We start from the raw sequence: 21,189 nt of genomic DNA on the forward strand, positions 1-21,189 counted from the left end.
TTGCAAAGGAACATGCACAAGCCGTTGTTTTTTGTTCAAGACGATCATTTTCTTGTCAATTAAAATAAAGCGTTCTATTTTGCGCAGAAATGCGACGGGCAAAAAAGAAAAGCAACAACAACAACAACAACAACTAACGGCTGGGCCATGACTCGCAGTCTTTGATAAAAAATTCTTGCGAATCGTGATTATGTATGCGCTCATCCATGTTTCGTGTTACCTCACACAAAATCATCTTTATTTCCGAATTCTTTGTCATATTCCCACTGGAATCACGGTTAACTTTTAATGAAAAATATTTTCAAAACATCTTAAGCTTTTTGTAGTTCACTCAACTTTACTTTTGCGGGAATTCGGTTTAAATAGTCTGAATAGCACAACATGCCTCTGCAACGACTTGTACAACGACTGGCCGAAACCACCTAGGACCACCTAGGATGACGCCATAGGTTTCCAACTGCTTGGTTGTTCTTTTATAACGACAATAAATATTCCGCCCAACAAAGTTCTATTCACCTCCTTTAAACAAAGGAAAGGGTAGTCTCCTGGGTATTTCTGCTAAATCCACTAATAGCGGATCATTAGCATATGAAGTGGGCTTATGCGAAACATCTCTAACAATATAAAGCACAACATTAACGACCACACACCGACTGAATGTATTATTGCATTAAGGTGGCTCGATCGGATTTTTGAGTGACTAACCTTTCAACTTTGAGCAACTTGTACGCCACCGTAAACAATCCGACTGAAAATCGATCAATACAGCTGTACTAAAGAAACATGAAATTTTCGAATGAGACAAGTTTCATCGAAATCGGAGTAACCATAGCAACATAATGACGTCATCACCCAATTTACACGAGACCGATTTTCTTGTAATAGAGGGATAATTTTGAAAAAAGGCTTCTAGATCTTGGACTTGACATAGTTTTCTCAAGGTCTGCGAAATTTGAAGAATTTCTATGAGAGCGTTTTCGAGAAAATTTTGGATGAAGTTTTTAGGTGCTAAAATACAACAAAAACAAAGCAGTCTTAAAACATTATTGAGAAAACGTTCACAAGGTTCGAACAAGTAACATTTTGGCCTTAAGTGAATCTTGTACTATCTAATTACCTTGGGAGAAAATCTCAGAGAAATCATTTCATTTGATTTCTTGAAACGTTGGCTTGAATACGAACTGCTATGAAGTGTTCTTTCGCTCTTTTATCGAAAATGGGCCTTCGCTTACTAAAACTATCGCAAAGTAAAAAGCGCTTGATAGAATTTTTTTAAACTTGGCAGTCAAAAAGAAGAATAAGTATGTAATGAAATGTCTGATTTTCAAAATAATTGAAACATTCTAAGGCAGTTAATTTAAAGCCTTAACTCAGGTAAACATTGCGCTGTTTTTCATCCTACATAGGATCGCTGCCTCATTATCTGTCTCCATTGTCTCAAGCCGCGTGCATTTGTAAATTCCAGTAGATCATGAATCACTAATTATTTATTACTGGAGATTTTTGTGACAATTCTGCCTTGGCCTTGAAACTGTTAGGAGACTGAAGATAATACAAGTGCTTTATTAGCCTATTCTTCGTTGTTATTGTATTTTGGCTTGTTTTCTGTACAGTTTTCGGAAAAAGAGCGGCTGTTATACATATTCAAGATGTGCTGAAATTTACAAATGCGCGGGGTACGACACAATAGAGACTTATAATGAGGCAGCGATCCGATGTCGGGTGAAATACAGCGCAATGTTTACCTGAGTTAAGGCTTTAAATTAACTGCCTTAGAATTTTTCAATTATTTTGAAAATCGGACATTTCATTACATACTTGTTCTTCTTTTTGACTTCCAAATTTTAAAAAAATCTATCTAGCGCTTTTTATTTTGCGATCATTTTAGTAAGCGAAGGCCCTTTTTCGATAAAAGAGCGAAATAACACTTCATACCAGTTCATATTCAAGCCGATGTTTCAAGAAATCAAATGAAACGATTTCTCTGAAATTTTCTCCTGAGGTAATTAGATAGTACAAGATTCACTTAAGGCCAAAATGTTACTTGATCGGGCCTTGTGAACGTTTTCTCAATAATGTTTTAAGTTTGCTTTATTTTTGTTGTATTTTAGCACCTAAAAACTTCATCCAAAATTTTCTCGAAAACGCTCTCATAGAAATTCTTCAAATTTCGCAGACCTTGAGAAAACTATGTCAAGTCCAAGATCTATAAGCCTTTTTTCAAAATTATCCCTCTATTACAAGAAAATCGGTCTCGTGTAAAATTGGTGGTGACGTCATTATGTTGCTATGGTTACTCCGATTTCGATGAAACTTATCTCATTCAAAACTTTCATGTTTCTTTAGTACAGCTGTATTGATCGATTTTCAGTCGGATTGTTTACAGTGGCGTACAAGTTGCTCAAAGTTGAAAGGTATCGTCACTCAAAAATCCGATCGAGCCACCTTAAAGGGACTATGTCACGGATTTTACCAGACTTTTGAACAGCACAAAATTTATATTTATGTCGTAGGAAACTTAAATATAGTGGTCCATTTTTATTAACAATCATTTTAGAGCACTAAAACTGTTTACAGGCGCGTTTGGCTACGGATGGCTTGGATGATAATGGATTGCAATTTGAAAACGTTACGTTTTCAAGTTGTTTCCGCGCGCCTTCAAAAAAATCGACATTTATAGCCAGAGTTTGATTTCTATCCCCAAATAAAGGTTATATCTTCAGTTAATTGTTCAAAGATAATGTTCTTCATGGGTACAGTTGCCTGCCACTTATTTCCAAACAGCTTAGACCAAAAATCTGCGAAATCCCCGTGACATAGCTACTTGAACGCTAATAGCCGTTGAAGGTTATTGCATTTTTATGTTATTTTTTTTTAGAACTAGTGGTAACCACAGGTTAGGAAGTGCGCGGGCCTTAATAGACTGAAGAGTTGTCTTGTGAGGGGTCATGGAAGGAGAAGTCTTTCTTGGTTGTTCATGGCTCAGTGTTCCATCTGGGTGAAATAAGGCCCGGTTCAAACGTCGCGCTATCGTCGTGTCGAACTCAATTAAATGAATTAAGTTCGACACTTAACGCGACTGTAGCTCGACGTTTGAATCAACGTCGCGCCAGAGTCGGGTAGGGCGACGAGCTTTGTCGCGCTACCCGACTCTGGCGCGACGTTGATTCAAACGTCGACCTACAGTCGCGCTAAAGTCGAACTTAAAGAATATTAAGTGTAATACTCCATAATTTTCGAGCTTTTTTAAAAGTTCGCGGTCACCGTACCTCACCGATTTCGCTGAAATTTGGCATGCAGTCTTTTTTAGGGTCCTAACTACCAAATGGATATTAAAAAGTTTCAATTCTTTTTATTTTGGAAAATATCGAGAAGGCCGATTTGAAGCGTCCGTGACGGCCCGCCAACATGGCGAATCGAAGTGTTCTTGTTACTTCGACACTGAACCTGCCGTCACAGTTTCTCGATCAACTTGGTATAGTTATAAAGAACTATCTTTCTTCTTTCTATATATCAAAATAGATTCGGCAAATGTTAGTTTGATCATCAACGGCCAAGAAGTTCGAAGGTATGTTAACGATGTTTTGAACAGTCTCAAATTACTACAAAATGAAAGGCTAATAACTCCACTGTTATCTCGATTTAGAACTAGCCATTTACCATGAACAAAGCTTGTTCATTGGTGAATTGATTCCATTAATAAAAAAATTGGGGACATGTAACCGTTAAGACTAAAAAATTATGGAACCTCTAGTAAATTGGCCATTTCAGCGCCATTTCAGCGGATCAGCTCATTTACCAGCAAATAATCGGGAGAAACATGAAAGGGTTACAGTCGTTTATAATAAGCAGTATTCAGGTATTCTTTGCTTATCTTAAACAAATACATGATCTTTGCCAAAGATATGGCGATTTTTGAGCGTACGATCGTTTCTCCAAATTTTTATGTCGGCAACTATTTTTTATTTGTTGTCGAGATTATACGCTGTTGTTATTCAATATTCGTTTCTCAAGAACTTCTGTTGCTCGCATTTCCCAAATCACTGTTTAAGAAATTGCCCATTCCGTAACAGGGTCATTCTTACTTTTTCTTTAAAAATTACTAGGAAAGCAAGAATGTCATAGAACGGTTTTATACTAGTGAAAATACCTGTCAGACATAACTTCAACTGTTTGTGTTATCTGGCTGTTTTCACAAATATGCAAATTAAGGAATTATTAAAGTGCCTATCTTAAACTATTTCACGCTTAAAGATTCCTCTAAATCTTTTCGCCTACCTTTTGGCCAAACGAAGTTTTGTGTCTCCAGGCAGAATGCTCGTTATCAGCAATGAAAGTCGAAGAGATACAGAAGCTCGAGTAAATTCTAACTGCTGTGAAATGAACATCGTTTGAGCTTGACGTGTATTTATAGATTGCGCTCGAGCTCCGTTAATTAAGTTTATTCATTTGGCGATCAGATAAAAATCAATGAATGATCAGAGTTATTAAAGTCCATTTCTAAGCACGAGAGACACGGAAGTTTGTTTCAGAAGCATTTATGCATAGAAATACCGGTTTATTTTTGAGCGGTAAATCTGCATTTATAATAGCTGGGAGTTTGGGGTGTTTTTTGGTGTTTTTTTTTAGGGGGCTCGGGGGGGGGGGAGGGGGTGTGGAAGTGGTGCCTTCGTATCCTCTTTTGTTCTTTTACACAGTGGCCTGAATTTGGAACAGTTCGGGGAATGGATTATCAATTACTCTTCGTTATGCCATGTCAACCCTTAATGTGGGAGCGCCGCGCCTCAATTCACGATAAAAAATTTATGGCCGCCCGGTCCATTTATGTAGTTCTCCGCCAGGTCTCTCAATAGGCAGGTTACGAGCCTAGTGGCCCATCCGGCCGGAGCTCATACCTGTTTCCGCAACGTGAAGTGACAACGAGTATTTTTTACTCCACCCGAATGGGATGCTATTCCATCGCAGGGTTACCTCCCTTCCCGAAAAGCTAAAGATTGACTGGTAATCATTTTTACACCTGGGTAAGGAAAGGGACTCTGGGAGTTGAGAGGCTTTCCAAAGAACTTAACGCATTGTCCCCCAAAAGCTCTATCCAGGACTGTTTGGTCCAGAGTCCAGCGCAGTGACCATTATTAGGCCATCACGCTCCCCCACCGTGTAAGAAAGTGCAAAAATCTGGTTGTATAAGCCCTGGGTTTACAGTTTGGTACGAAATGTGGGCTTTTAAATGTGGTAGGTCTTATATCTGTGGTTGGGGTGCGGTGGCTTAAAGCGAAATTAAAAAACTTCTTGTTCTCTGAAAAACGTTTTTATAAACTGATTTGAATTACATTAATGAATTAAAGGGACAGTGTCACCAAGATTTAATAAAATTTAAAACTCTCAAGACGGTAACCTGGTAGGAAAAAAGTGGCCTTAAACTTTGATAGTTGACTTGGAAGAAATATATGGGCCTTGAATTGGGAGGGCTTATGAGAGAAAAGGATAAAAAGGGGAATTTCACAGAATCTGCTCAACAGCGTACTCTCGAGCAGCTTTCATTTATCTGCCCACTGTCTTTTTCTCTCTCCAGGTTTTAGTAAGGCCAGACCGCTATGAGTGGATTTACAATTCATATTAACACTTTTTAGAGATTTTAAAATCCCGGTTCGAGCTTTTGGGGGATATTGCGTTGAGTTCTTCGGAAAGCCTCTGTACTATCATACCGTATTTACTCGAATAAGCGCCGCCCCCGAATAAGCGCCGCATTTCGGACAAAAAAGTTAATAAGCGCCGCCCCCAGCGCCGCAGTCCCGATGCGGCGCTTATTCAAGGAAATCTGTTTAACTAGAAACAGAACTACAAAGCAACTCTTAAACAAACTTGGACATTTCTTTCCATCAAAAGCGACGTTCTGCAGTTCAAAGTGCTTGTTTTACTGCTCATTTTTCTATTGAACATTCTTCAGTACAATCTTCAGCAAGAGACGACTTTTGGCAATCAGGGGACCCTATTTTAATAAATGTAAAGGATTAGATTCTTTGTGGCGTCAAACTTTTTAATAAGCGCTGCCCTCAAATAAGCGCCGCCCTCGAATAAGCGCCGCACTGGAGGCGTAAAAAATGTAATAAGCGCCGCGGCGCTTATTCGAGTAATTACGGTAGTCCCTTTCTTCACCTAGGTCGGCGATAAGGACATACGTGATGTAAGTCATGACGCATCACGAGAGGTGTCCTTATGGAGAGGTTCGACTTTAATAAAAAAAAAAGTCTGAGATAACAAAAACAGCCAAGTTCTCACCTGCTTTTTTTTTGTAAAAAATCTGAACGAAAAACATTTGTATCTTTTAACTTGCCCTAAAAAGATTTGATTCGAAATTCATTTCAAATCAATGAGGAAAATGTGTTAGCTTCACTGTTATTATGTTGTTCTTGCCGCGAGTAAGCCACCCCTTCTTCGAACACGATAATTACTGATGACACAAACGTAAAGTCATGTTCATTTCAAAATCAGCTCGCATTATGCTTATTAACAGATGAGCTCTTTTTTTCAACATTCAGAACACTGTGTCAGAGATCTAAAAAGGATTCGGAGGCATCACTCCCCCCCCCCCCCTCCCCCCGCCTTCCTACAACAACACCAAAAAAAAACCCAAACTCCCAGCTATTATAAATGCAGATTTACCGCTAGAAGCCGAGTATTTTTTAGCCGCGTCAGTCAATAATAAACCGGTATTTCTATGCATAAATGCTTCTGAAACAAACTTCCGTGTCTCTTGTGCTTAGAAATGGACTTTAATAACTCTGATCATTCATTGATTTTTATCTGATCGCCAAATGAATAAACTTAATTAACACATTTAAAAGTCCACATTTCGTACCAAACTGTACAACCCCAGGGCTTATACAAGCAGATTTTTGCACTTTCTTACACGGTTGGGGAGCGTGATGGCCTAATAATGGTCACTGCGCTGGACTCTGGACCAAACAGTCCTGGATAGAGCTTTTGGGGGACAATGCGTTAAGTTCTTTGGAAAGCCTCTCAACTCCCAGAGTCCCTTTCCTTACCCAGGTGTAAAAATGATTACCAGTCAATCTTTAGCTTTTCGGGAAGGGAGGTAACCCTGCGATGGAATAGCATCCCATTCGGGTGGAGTAAAAAATACTCGTTGTCGCTTCACGTTGCGGAAACCGGTATGAGCTCCGGCCTGATGGGCCACTAGGCTCGTAACCTGCCTATTGAGAGACCTGGCGGAGAACTACATAAATGGACCGGGCGGCCATAAATTTTTTATCGTGAATTAAGGCGCGGCGCTCCCACATTTTAAAAGGGTTGACATGGCATAACGAATAGTAATTGATAATCCATTCCCCGAACTGTTCCAAATTCAGGCCACTGTGTAAAAGAACAAAAAGAGGTTACGAAGGCACCACTTCCACATCCCCCTCCCCCCCCCCCCCCGAGCCCCCTAAAAAAAAAACAACACCAAAAAACACCCCAAGCTCCCAGCTTTTATAAATGCAGATTTACAGCTCAAAAATAAACCGGTATTTCTATGCATAAATGCTTCTGAAACAAACTTCCGTGTCTCTCGTGCTTAGAAATGGATTTAATAACTCTGATCATTCATTGATTTTTATCTGATCGCCAAATGAATAAACTTAATTAACGGAGCTCGAGCGCAATCTATAAATACACGTCAATTTCAAGCTCAAACGATGTTCATTTCACAGCAGTTAAATTTTACTCGAGCTTCTGTATCTCTTCGACTTTCATTGCTGATAACGAGCATTCTGCCTGAGACACAAAACTTCGTTTGGCCAAAAGGTAGGCGAAAAGATTTAGAGGAATCTTTAAGCGTGAAATAGTTAAAGATAGGCACTTTAAGAATTCCTTAATTTGCATATTTGTGAAAACAGCCAGATAACACAAACAGTTAAGTTATGTTGAGTCATAGTTAAAACCGTTCTATGACATTCTTGCTTTCCTAGTAATTTTTAAAGAAAAAGTAAGAATGACCCTGTTACGGAATGGGCAATTCTTAAACAGTGATTTGGGAAAGCGAGCAACAAAGTTCTTAGAAACGAAATTAAAACAAATTACTGACAACAAATAAAATAAAGTTGCCGACATAAAAATTTGGAGAAACGATCGTACGCTCAAAAATCGCCATATCTTTGGCAAAGATCATGTATTTTTTAAGATAAGCAAAGAATACATGAAAACGTTATTTAAACGACTGTAACCCTTTCATGTTTCTCCCGATTATTTGCTGTTAAATGAGCTGATCTCTGAAATGGCGCTGAAATGGCCAATTTACTAGAGGTTCCATAACTTTTTATTCTTAACGGTTACATTTCCCCAATTTTTTTATTAATGGAATCAATTCACCAATGAACAAGCTTTGTTCATGGTAAATGGCAGTTCTAAATCAGATAAAGTGATTATTAGCCTTTCATTTTGTAGTAAATTTGAGACTGTTCAAAACATCGTTAACATACCTTCGAACTTCTTGGCCGTTGATATCCAAACTCAAATTTGCCGAATTATTTTGATATATAGAAAGAAGAAAGATATTCTTTATAACTATACCAAGTATATCGAGAAATGTGACGGCAGGTTCAGTGTCGAAGTAACAAGAACACCTTCGATCCGCCATGTTGGCGGGCCGTCACGGACGCTTCAAATCGGCCTTCTCGATATTTTCCAAAATAAAAAAATTGAAACTTTTTAATATCCATTTGTAGTTAGGACCCTAAAACAAGACTGCATGCCAAATTTCAGCGAAATCGGTGAGGTACGGTGTCTGACCAAAGTTCGAATCTTATAGACTATGACAATTAAGTTCGACGTTGGCACGACGTTTGATTCAAACGTCGTGCAAAATTGAAGTGAAACCTAATGCACGCATTATGATAATGTAGTCCCGAACACTTTCACAGCGTGGTCATCATCATCATCATCATCACCTTTATTTACACACAATGCTTGTGGGGTCGTGTATTATACTTAATTGGTTACGTGAGACGCATGCGTAAATATCAGTTTCAGAATTTGAAAAATGGTTTGGAGAAATAACTGTGCTCATTGCGATGCCAATTTGAATGTGGCAACGCAAGCTTATATTCAGAGTGCGAAGATGAAGACCTATTATCTGATCAACTCGAAATCAGTACTGAGTCGGAATTATCAGAATGTTCAAGCGTATTGTCAGCAAAATCGAATACTACTCTTCACGATAGGCGAGAAAGAAGGCCGTATGGCGGGAAATGAGGAACAAATTTCAGACACGGACATGTGTTGCTGAATACAGGAAAGCCGCTCTAACCCGGCAGATAAACAGCGACTGTTATCAAAATTGCAACAGTTTCAAAAAGAGAAGAACCTCGGAGAATGGTTCAGCCAGCTTTATAGCCCTGTCAAGCCTCTTGATACGTGCACAATTTTTAATACAATTGAGTTCGACGCGACGACAGCGCAACGTTTGAACCAGTCAGCAACTATTAAGTGCGACGTTTGAATCAACTGTCGTGCTGCAATCGCGCTAAAGTCGAACTTAATACAATTCAGTTCGACACGACGATAGCGCGACGTTTCAACCGGGCCTAATTCTTTCCTGATTTGTTGACCTCAAGTTGGCGAGGCGAAAGCGACAAAAAAAACAGTTTGGAGAATGCCGGCGCGAAACAGGGACTTCACAGAATAAAGTTATTCTGCTTCTGGAAATTCAGTGTTTTGGGGGAGTGGGGTGGGAAGCAAGTCGGCTTGTTCCTCATTCTCGTCCCCATAGCCCTTTCGTTTCTCTTAGCCGGCTTGGCACGAGAAAACAGAGGGCTCTGGGACATAGATTTTTGAATAAATTCGAATTTTTTGATTGGCTGTTTGGAACAAAGAATTCCTAAACGGAAGTCGAAAACGTAACGACTCTCTCTTACATTCTTTTGAAACGTCATGACTGCATACATGAAGACCGGAAGTCCTAGAATCTAGGACTGGAAATCCTGTGTCCCCAGAGCCCTTTGTTTCCTCGTGCCAAGGCCCAGCCGGCTAAGAGAAACGAAAGGGCTATGGGGACGAGAATGCTTGTTCCTTTGTTCTCATGCCGGTGCCTGGATACCGTGACGAAATGCAACCTCGTTCTCAGGGTCTATCTCTCCCCCGCTCCCCACAACTCTTGGGAGCTGTGTGTGTGTGAGAGAGAGATCCTATGAACGAGGTTGACGAAAACAAAAAATGACAATGACAATACGTAAATTTTTGTAGATAGAAAGCCATCGATTGAAAGCTTACCCGGCAGACTGCAGAAAATACAAACAAACTGACAGTGATGGAACCACTTAGATATGTTTGTCTCCTTTTTTTCGCTTTTTTTCTAGCAGAAAATGTTTGGTAAAGCAGTATAGCAGAAATGTATTCTCATTTTCACGGATGTCTGTTTCGGGTCAGTCTTACACGCGAGTTGATATTCCCGAGGGATTTTGCTTCTGAAACGGTGAAGGGATTAAGAGAGGGGGTGTTAATTAGTAACATGTAATAGGATTTTCGTACTCGGCTATGTAAGCTAAACGTACAATCAAACAGGTGCTGTTCAAAAGGATATGGTTTTGCAGAAATTTTGGTCTAGTTTTTTTGCCTTTTTTGTTCGAAATAGCAAAATGTTTAATTTCTCTAGCCTTTTATGGTTGTCACTTAAAAATAAAAATCTGCGATTTAAACACGACGCCTGGGAGGGGGGGGGGGGGGATCCCTATAATGGCCTATGCAGGAAAGCTCTGCTCGAAAGGAGTACCTTTTTCATGGTTCAGGTATATAAAAGGGTAGGGATTTCACAAGTTTGGGTATATGAAAGGGTAGGGTTATCGGTCATTAAAGTATTTAAAAGGGCCTTCAATTAAAATATTTCGAACAGACGCACCTTATGGCTGTGTCATTTAAATTTATGAAAAATTGCATCAAGACTTCCTGTTTTAAGCATATGTCATGTCTTTTCGGTATATGAAAGGGGTACCTTTTTTCAGTAAAAGGTATATATATATGAAAGGGGTGCCTTTTCTGTGAAAATGGTATATAAAGGGGTAAGGAGTTGGACCGTCGGGGCAGAGCCTCCCCGTACAAACCTTTTTTTAGTAGCCCACCCCCCTGGGACACGACGTTTCGACTATAGCATGTCGATTTTTTTGGAAGCAGCGATATTTTTAGAAATGCGAGTATGAGGTTATATTTGAATAAACTAAAGGCCCGTTTACACAGGCGATTTTTGTCGCGGAACTCTATGCAATTTTTGTCGCTCCGAAGATGCATCAAGTCGCGGCGATAAAATCGCCATGATCGCCGCGAGTTTCCCGGGGGGGGGGGGGAGGGTACTCCCTATAATGGCCTACACGGGGAGGCTCCGCCCGAAAGGGGTACCTTTTTCAGGCTTACTGGTATATGAAAGGGTAGGGATTTTACAAGTTTTGGTATACGAAAGGGTATGGAAATCTGTTATTTAGGTATTTAAAAGGGCCTTTAATTAAAATATTTCGAACAGACGCAATTTACGGCTGTGTTATTTTAATGTATTAAGCGCCACGTGAAAATGACAAGAAAACGTCCTGTTCTAAGTCTATGCCATGTCTTTTAGGTATATGAAAGGGGTACCCTTTTTTCAGTAAAAGGTATACGAAAGGGGTACAATTTCTGTCACAAATGGTATATAAAAGGGTAAGGGGCCAGAGCTCGGGGCGGAGCCTCCCTGTATAAAACTTTTTTGAGTGCCCCCCCCCCCCCCCGTGCGGGGCGAGTTTGCACGCGTGAAAACGATGTTGCAGAAGTTTCGAACCTGTTCGAAACTTGATGCATTGTCGGCGCGACAAAAATTGCAAAAATCGCCTGTGTAAACGGGCCTTAAGGTGTGGAAACAACAGAATGAGCACTAAGTAAAAAAAAATTGCGGGAATGAGGTCTGACGAAACTTCACTCTTTCATTTTGTTAGTTTGCCGCATTCTCCGATTTCTCAAACCAATTTTCGTTTCACTTTGAGTTTCGAGAAATCGTTATTCCACTGTAGTTGTTCAAATGGTAAATAACGCTTTCCATTGCAGGGCCGTAACCAGACCTTTGCCATAGACGAGGCAAGATCTTGCTAGGGGGCTCAGGGGCCATGCCCCCGAGAAAATTTTGAAATCTAGAAGCTCTTTCAGATACACTTTTCATTACGTTTTTCTTTAGAAAAATCAATCTTGTTCAACAGGGGATTATTTTCCCAACAAAACATATTTGTTTTTAATTTTGGGTTAAAATCTAGATTAGGCAAGTACCTCATCTTGCTTAGCTCTTGCTATTAAGGCTCTGCATTTAATAAAAAATCTATAAATGAAAAGCGTAGTACAAAAGTTCTGAAAGACGTCCCCCTTCTCTGATGTGTGACATGCAAAAAACAAAACCCACTTGCAATGTACTTAAGTAATACTATTTGTTCATAAAACTTTTTTTTTTTTATTGAAGATTTAAAACTATAATAAATTATTTGAAGGAACGTTTTGTATGTTACAGACGTTATTTACCTGCAAACACAAGTTACCCAGTCCGTCGACAGCCCTATACCCTCTATCGCGAGAGAACTGGACGCCACCGTAATACGGGAGGCACGGCATTCTCGTCCTCATTGCCCTTTTCGATTCTGTTAGCTGGCGGGGCCTTGACACGAGAAAAGAAGGTCTCTGGGGGCACAGGATTTTTAAATCAATTTGAATTTTTTGATTGGCTGTTTGGAACAAAGGAAACTTGAACGGAAGTCAAAACACCACGACTCTCTCACACAGTATATAGAAACATCACGACTGGATACATTGAGACCGGAACTCCTAGAATATAGGACTGCTAATCCTGTGCTTCAGTCTAGAGCCCTTTGTTCCTCGTGCCAAGGCCCCTTCAGCTAAGAGAAGCAAAAAAGGCTATGGGGACGAGAATCAAAGCACAAGAGAGGGTGGAGGCGTTGAAAAAAAAAAAGGTTGACTGCAAACTATACTGTTAACATTCTACAAGTTACATAGTACACTGTTTTTTTTAGCTTATTGTGCAACTCAATAAACGCAAAACACAACACAGTGGAAACCCGATGTGTGGTTCCAGAAAATGTCCATACTCCCACCACAGAGGGGATAGAAAATTCCTGTGTATGAAGCTTAGGACCCCTTGTTTTAATTGGAATTTCCAGAAGGGTGAGGGAGTGGTCTTAGGAAAAGTCCCTTCCGTGGGGGAGGTATGAATAATTTATGGAACTACACAATGTAACAAAGTGCCTCTTCAAACCTCCAAGGGAAACGAAAATAATTAGTTTGAGAAATTGGGGAAAAATTGCAGTGTGTGATTGAGTGAAGAAAGTCCAAGGAAAAATAATTACTTTTGGTTTGAGTTGTCGGGAGGTTTGAGAAATCGCGATTCCACTGCATTTCCAAATTCTATCCCTGAAATCGTTCAATTGTCCCTTACTTAAGCCATTCTTTACGTTTTTATACCTTATAAGTATTATTATTTTTAATTTTTTTCGAGTCTTTTTGCACACCACAAAAATCAAGTAAGGCGGGGTTTTACCTGAAGGCCGTTTTCCAGTGCCTAATATGGGTTTAATGGAAATATCTCGTTCACGTTTCAAGGAATTTCGAAAACGCTTCACGCATCCCATATATCTATGTTTTGTGGTACTTAGTAAATTTTTGAGGGATTTTGGGGGATTTTTTCTGAGGAGATAGTTTTTCTTAAAGGGTAAGTAAAATTTAGAGAAATAAGAAATATTGGATTTTAAAATTAGAATATGAAGTTAAAAATTGATAGACGGACACCAGACAGTCCCCCTGACAACCAGGAGAGCTCTTGCGTGGGGGGTGAACTGTCTGGTGGTGTTTAAATTTTTTTTTTCAATCCCTTCTTTAAACCTCTTTAAACTTCATTCAAATTCAGATAGAACCCCACCTTAATGATATGCTCCTTTAAAAAGAAAAAGAATGAAGACCAAATTTATTAATGATGACAACCTGAAATTTCTATAAAATGTCTACTCGCTTGAATTATTTATAAATGTTTAAAACTGAATTATTTATAAATGGAATTTAAAATTCATGTATGCATACACAATCATTCCCCCTTTCAAGAAGGGATGCTTGAAAAACTAAGATTCCAAAAGCATCTAACAAGCAGTTCAATTTGAAACAATCAAAATCTCGAAGTCAGCTGTAACAGCCTGCCGCTCCACTGACAGTATGTAAAACTGTGAACAGTCCCTGTTTTTCAATGCAGGACTGCAGAATCAATAAATTTCATTAAATCACTGTACATTGTATTTTTTTTTCAAATACCAAAGCTGTGCATTTTAGAAGAAAGGGTGGTAGCACAAGCAGTCACTGAAGAAAAGTCAATTTTTTAGAAAGCCACCCTTACATCACTGGCAAAATTAAAACAGATACATGTTAGCTGGGTATTTTCTTTAGCTACTACATGTAGTGTAGATTAATCCAGGATCAAAAGTTACAATGTAACCAAGGTTAATTTTATCCAAAAAAAAGATGTTGAATAACATTGATAAATTTGTTGTAAGGTATTAAAAAAACTGAATTTGAAGTTTCATTTAATCCTTGATAGGTTTAATCGTGTTTTAAACGTAGAGTCCCAGGATTTGAAATGTGGTTTATATCCTGGATTTTCCACAATTTTTTCCAAAGAAAGATCGTCTGCAGAACACCAAAACACAATCTTGGTTGAAACACTGGTGTAAAAACAAGCCCTGTATAGTTAGCAATTCTGGCAATGGGACAGAATTATTAACACAATTTTTTCGATCAAAGAGCAAAAAACATAGGACTGTTCACAGCTCTTGTGATAATTACATGTAGATCTCAATGCTGAAGCCTGCCTGACTCCGGCAAATGCCATATAACCTGAAAAACCAGTCCATGGTCATAGAAATGCACTAGGATTAGCTCTTGGGTCTTTCAGGTGTCGGTATCGAAAGGCCAAGTAAATTCCCACAAACTGAAAAGGAAAAGAGAAAAATAAGCAACATTATTATTTGTACATCAACACTGGGAGATTACTCAGATCTGAAACTTGGGCCTGCTGGTTGTTTATAGGCTAGATAAACATAGAGCTATCCACTGGACACAATATTTTGACAATATAGTGGAAAACACAGTTTGTTATGCTAATATTTTATCAAGAACATGTAGATAGTGGGACTGGAGATATCTGACCTCAAGCAGATTTGGCCTGATTTTTCTGAACAAGCTGTTGGTAGGTCCATCGCTCGGTTAGTTGGTTGATCAGTTGGTCGGTTGGTCTGCCCGTCAGTCAGTCAGACAGTCAGTCAGTCCATCAGTCAGTTGGTCAGTCGGTCCGTCAGTCAGAGTCAGTTAGTCAGTTCAGTTAATTGGTCAGTCAGTAACAGACAGTCAGTTGGCGGTAAGTTGACCGTGTGGTTGATCAGTTCTGTCAGTCCTGCAGGTGGTCAGTCAGTTGGTTCAGTCATTTGGTTGGTTAGTCAGTAAGATCATCTGTTTACAAAATGAAAATTGACCAAGAGTCACCTAACTTGGTATATTTCCGCTAAAATTTAGGGGCATAAACATTTCCAATCACACAACAAGGAATTTTACAACCACTAGTCTAAACAAGACTCACCATTGTTAAACTGAAGAAGAGACCAATACCTCCCACTGCATTCTTTAGAGTGTCCAGACCATTTTCCATTAAATAGTTGTAGCAAGTGGAACAATCATGGCAGGTATAAGCTTTGACTTTGCAACACTCAAGCTGGAAAGATTGAAACAAATAAAGTGTGTGTTACAGCACAATAATACCGTAATGATTCGATATAGCGCCCTCCTTCCGATAAGCATCCCCTTCCGAATAAGTGCCCTCCTTCAAATTTGTTTTTGTCAATAAACGCCCCTATTCCAAAAGCACCCTCCAAATTTGTGTAAGTACCCCATTCTTATAAGCATCCCTATTCTAATAAGCGCCCCTATTGTGGATAACTGCTCCTACCGCCCCGGCATCAACGTTGAACTCATGAACCTTCACCGTACCGCACATGTTTTAGCAGGTGGGGGTGTTTGTTTTTTTTTTTTTTTTTTTCTCCTATACATGTATATATTTACTGCTAAAATGAACTATTCTTTTAAAAGTAACTGAACTTTCAACAATTTGTTACTGTTACAGTTTCTGTTATTGCTAGTTATTTGAATATTTATTTAAGTTTTGTTACATTTGGTTGTTTCTCAAAAAAATTAAATAAGCGCCCTGTCTCAAATAAGCACCCTCCCTTGAGGGGCCAAAAGTAAATAAGCGCCCCAGGCGCTAAATAGGCCATTTCAGAGTAACCCTTTGCCTCTGTTTCAAAACGAGTCTAGTGCAAAACCATTCATATGAAAATGAATTTTACCTTCAGGTCCATTTTCATGCAAATCAAACTCATTAAATTTTTCATTTGAATGGTTTCGCACGTAGACTCGTTTTGAAACAGAGGAATGGGTTACTCGAAAATGGCCTAGCGAATTATTGCGGTAAGTCATCTGATTGATGAAAGTTAGCTTGAGATCATGGCATCATCATCATCATCATTATCATCATCATTGTTAATCATAAAAATACCTTTTCACATGAGGGGTGATCACTGGTGGAGTTCATGTTTTCAAAGCCACAGCAGTTTCCAAGCCTTTGTACGTCTTGTTTTGTTGTGTTACCAATTGACCCCCAGGCCTTCTTTAATAGCGCATGCTGTTGGCTTGACGTTATTGAAAGTGCCGCCACAGACACAGAAAAGAGGATAATAAATATGATAACCATAACTGCCATAAACTGATGGTAGTTAAGGATAAACACTCATTAGTATAAAAAATATTATTACAGATCAAGTGCATGTGGTTTATGATTTTGGTTGAACATTTTCATACCAATTTAAATGTTATTTTCCTTTGTTTGAGACAGTCACAATGTTGCAAAACAAAGGGAAAAGATTTAAAAATTTTAAAATTTTTTTAAAATTGAAATATTGTAAAATTTTTTGGTAAAAAATTTTTGAGCCCCGAAAAATATTTTTCGGCGGAGAGAAACGACAGGCGGAAATACGTCTGCGTTCGCAGGCTATCGTTGCAGCTGTTGGCATCCAGCAAAAGAAAAATTTTATTTCCTCTTTCTTGGAAGAGGCAGGGCTTTTCCAAGGGAAATAATTTGGCCTGAGCTGGATGCCAAAATTGCTACACTGTATGAGTGAAAACTTTCTCTATTGCAGCTTCAAATTAGTGGCCAAATGGCCAAAAATAGCATAGGACAAGTAGTAGTTTTGAAACAGTAGAATGAAACCAAGGGTGCATGATTTGGACTAACTTTTTAACCCTTGTCTTGCAGACATTTGCAGGGTTGGAAACTAAAATTTCGGAGCACTCGCCATCTGGGCCAGTGACCTTCAAATTGCACTCGCCCGGATCAATTTTCACTCGCCCAGTCTCCTCCATTAAAGAAAGGAAAATTTAGCCCCCCTCGCCCCACAAATAATAACATATACAACATCAATTTTATATCACGTTCGATACTCGTTGTGCCACTGTGGTGATCGATGGCGATACAGACTGCAATATATTTCTTCAATGAAAAATCGCCAAAAATAGAGCTACTCCACAATAAAACCATGAGCACACTTACTTCAAAAGTTGAAACACAGTTATTAATTTGATACCTCTTCCCAAATGCCTGTAGTTTGCAAGCAAAGTGTTGAAATTGTACAGAAAAAGAGGCGGGAAAATTCGGTAAATAGCCATCTTGCCGTGTTTCACGGCTCGGTGGGTGAGTTAGTGTATTTATCACTAGAGGTATTACTTAGCACAAGTACATCCATCATAACAATCACCTAACAAAAGCAATTTTTTGTCTGTTTACGAACTCGAACGCAGCTTTTGTTGGAGATTTCAAAATGTTGGTTAACTATTGGCTTGTGGACAATGAAGATTATGTTGAAGTGAAAGTAAAAGTTACGCTTATTTTGAATAAAATGTATATTCTGGATATAAAAATCGTACTCGCCAAGCCGGGCGAGTGATCCGTGATTTGTACTCGCCCGACAGTTTTCACACTTGCCTGGGCGAGTGTGCGAGTGCTAATTTCCCACCCTGCATTTGTTCTTGATGCATTATACTATCCATTTATAGCCACAGCAATGATAACTTTCTATGGATGTTCACTGTAATGTGATCCAACAAGCCTACTTGTTTGGCACAAGAATTCAGAATACAAACTTATGATACAGCACGCAAAGAAGTGCATGTCCGATATCCCAGGGCTAGTGAACTTTGTGTTTGGGCTAATGGATTTTATCATTCACTTGCCTGTGGGTCAGTTTAGGGAAAATTTTTGAGGAAATTTTGCTTATAAGGATTTTTTTGGGCTAGTGAAAATTGACCAGCTTGCCAAAAGGGGAGGTTGGAAAATTGGATTTCTTTGCACCCTGCGATGATTAAAATAAATGTAAGGATACAAAAAACAGAATAATCTGGTGATGCTTTACTGCTCCATAAATTCCAACCATTGCAATCAACATAATAAACACTCCACATGCTATTGTTCCACCTACTATCGGCCAGCTTGTGAAGAGATCAGTTATTTTTGAATACACTGGTGATAAGATCAGAACAAAGCCTACAATCTGCAAAAAAAATAAATAAAACAATCCATAATAAAACAACCAATATCAATTTTTGTTGTCCTTGCACTATACATTTTTGTACAAGTATGCACTTATCTATAGCTTGTAGGTATGTTTCAAAAACACATCCAAGCTTATAATTTTAACATTTGAGACATTCTGAGCATACACGTTATTATGTGCTTGATTTACACACATGTTTAAACTAGTAGATGCTAAGCTATCAGATTACATGTTGCTTCCTCTGCGTCAGTGCCGTGCCAGGAAACAAAGCTAACTGCATCAACACCATAAACAACATTAAAATACATTGTGTGGTTCCAGAAAATGTCCATACTCCCCCCACAGAAGGGATCAGAAATTCCTGGGGGTGGGAGGGGTCTCAAAGGCCAAAAACTTTAAGGAAGGAAATGTACATGTGGGGGAAAGGGGTCTTCGTAAAAATCCCTTCCGTGAGGAAGTAGAGATAATATAGTTATGAAACTACACATTTTACATTGTGACATCTGCTCTACAGCAACAAGAATGCCTGTTTAATTTGCATAAAGTATGTGTAGTTATAAAAATGTCTCAGGCACCAGGCAAGTTTGACTGCTTCTGGCCGCTTTCTCTCTCAAGATGATTCTTTGTTAATTTTTTGTATGATGTAAAGGGAATTCAGGACCATTCCAATTTGCTTTCAACCCCTCTTACCCTTCCTTAGAAGATGCATAAAAAAAGAGGTAACTGTTTTCTTGACCCGTAGAAAATATTCACGGATTCTGATAGTCAGGAGTGTGCTTTCCTCAATAATTAACTAGCATTTCCCTTATCGTGATCGACTGGGGATAAAGCAGCCACAGAAACTGCTTTGAGAAGACTGAAACCCATCTCCCAGGAAACATCTCTACAGGGGGTGGGTTAATGGAATGGCCAACAATGGATCAATGCAATTGTTTGACTGCATGAAGTCAGTGTTTAGTATACAATAAAATTAAATTCCAATCTTTGTCATTGATTAAACGATGGAAGCTGGCTTAAACGAAACGCACAAATGTTGCTTTTTCTAATAAAATGTCAAAATTATGTTCAAAACAACTTCGCTATTAATCTGTGCATGTAGCTAAAATCGTAGCTTAAAATCTAGAATTCATTGAAACTGCAGGCTTGTGCGCGATCTTTAACACCCCAGGTTCAACAGGCATAAATCACAAGATGGGAAGAGTCGTGGTCATTTTCTGGCTGTCTGCTAAAAAGTCTTCATAAGTTGAAAATTAAGCTTGTAGCGACATGCAACTAAAGTCGTACATAAGCTTACGTATCGTCGTATAGAACTTACAGCAAATCCGTTCGACTTACCATGTATATTATGTTAAAGAATATCAGCCCCAGCCTATAGCAGCTGAACGCCATCGAAGAACTCCCCATGTCTCGTTAAAACACGTTTGCAAAATTCCCGGAAGCTTTCTCTCTCGATTCAAGAATGAACTCACATGATAAAATAATCCAAAATGGCGGTCCTCTCTAGGGGATGACGTCATTTCTCACTAACCAATCATTGTTCGTTTTAGAAAGCAGCGATTCGCGCGGTATTTTCAAGATGGTTTGAGTTTCTGCACATTTCTTCTAATCTTGGATATGACATTTCGCCCACGCATTCGCTTTCTTGTGTAGAGTCACGACTAATTTTTACAAGAAAATACAAAGAATTTCAGCGCTTGTAGTAAGCTCTAACGGAGCAGGTAGGATCGGAAGTAGGAGACGTATTCAGGCAGGATAAACAATGTCCGAATCATTCTTTTTTAAAATCTTGTTTTACCTTGAAAAGCTTGATTCGGGTCGGATTTTTTTATTTTTTTTGAAGAGTCTGTGACTTTTTGCCCGTTTTTGTCCCGGGAGGGTACTCGAGATTTTAAGTGACGGGGATGTTCGAAAGGGGGAAAAATCAAGACCCAAAAAATATCCCTTGGGCTTTCAACATAACCCCAAAAAAATCCCTAGATCCAAAATTGGTCTCTCAAAAGTCAACAGCAAAACATGTTTGTTTGTATTTTAATCGCAGAACTACGCAGCCAAGGCACTTACTACCACTGAAGCTTCAGACAGACAAAAAATCAAAAAAATCGCCTGAATCAATTTTCAAACCCCCCAAAAATCCTTCGATCATCCCCGGCCGTCACTTGTTTTAAAATCCCGAGTACCCCCCCCCCCCCCCCTCCACCTTGGGATTTTTGTACATGCATTTTTAGACTTTCGCACCTTGCACAAATACAAAACATACCCACCCCTCCCCGAGAATTATTTGATTGTGTATCGGCCCATTCTCCTTCGCTCTCATAGTCCAGGGTTTTTTATGCTTGTGTTTACTTGCCTTACATTTATTTTGATGATCGTTCTGGACTAGGCATTTAGTGATACATGAAATTTTGGAAAAATAAAATGTTATTGTCCGTTCTTTGTGACAATTTTGTTATTGTCAAAATTTTCCAATAAACATGGCTGGTAGAAAATGTAAACATTGCAGTACAACCATCCAATCAGAGCTCGTGTTAGAATG

General features: G+C 39.1%; 2 protein-coding genes across 2 annotated transcripts in view; both read right to left on the reverse strand.

Moving 5' to 3' along the window:
- Positions 1-21,189, reverse strand: part of LOC144661404 (putative flavin-containing monoamine oxidase A) — a 137,270-nt gene that overhangs the window by 15,203 nt on the left and 100,878 nt on the right. The window lies entirely within an intron of this gene.
- LOC144660056 (tetraspanin-31-B-like) lies at positions 14,516-20,153 on the reverse strand. Its single transcript, XM_078520616.1, has 5 exons — positions 19,992-20,153; positions 18,486-18,653; positions 16,607-16,813; positions 15,635-15,766; positions 14,516-14,989 (listed from the first exon to the last, which is right to left on the reverse strand). Exons 1-5 carry the CDS (start codon positions 20,058-20,060, stop codon positions 14,915-14,917), a joined length of 651 nt encoding a protein of 216 aa, XP_078376742.1. The 5' UTR covers positions 20,061-20,153; the 3' UTR covers positions 14,516-14,914.

The sequence above is a fragment of the Oculina patagonica genome, chromosome 7 (genome assembly GCF_052425735.1).
Source record: "Oculina patagonica isolate OP01 chromosome 7, crgOcupat, whole genome shotgun sequence".
Taxonomy (NCBI): Eukaryota; Metazoa; Cnidaria; class Anthozoa; order Scleractinia; family Oculinidae; genus Oculina; species Oculina patagonica.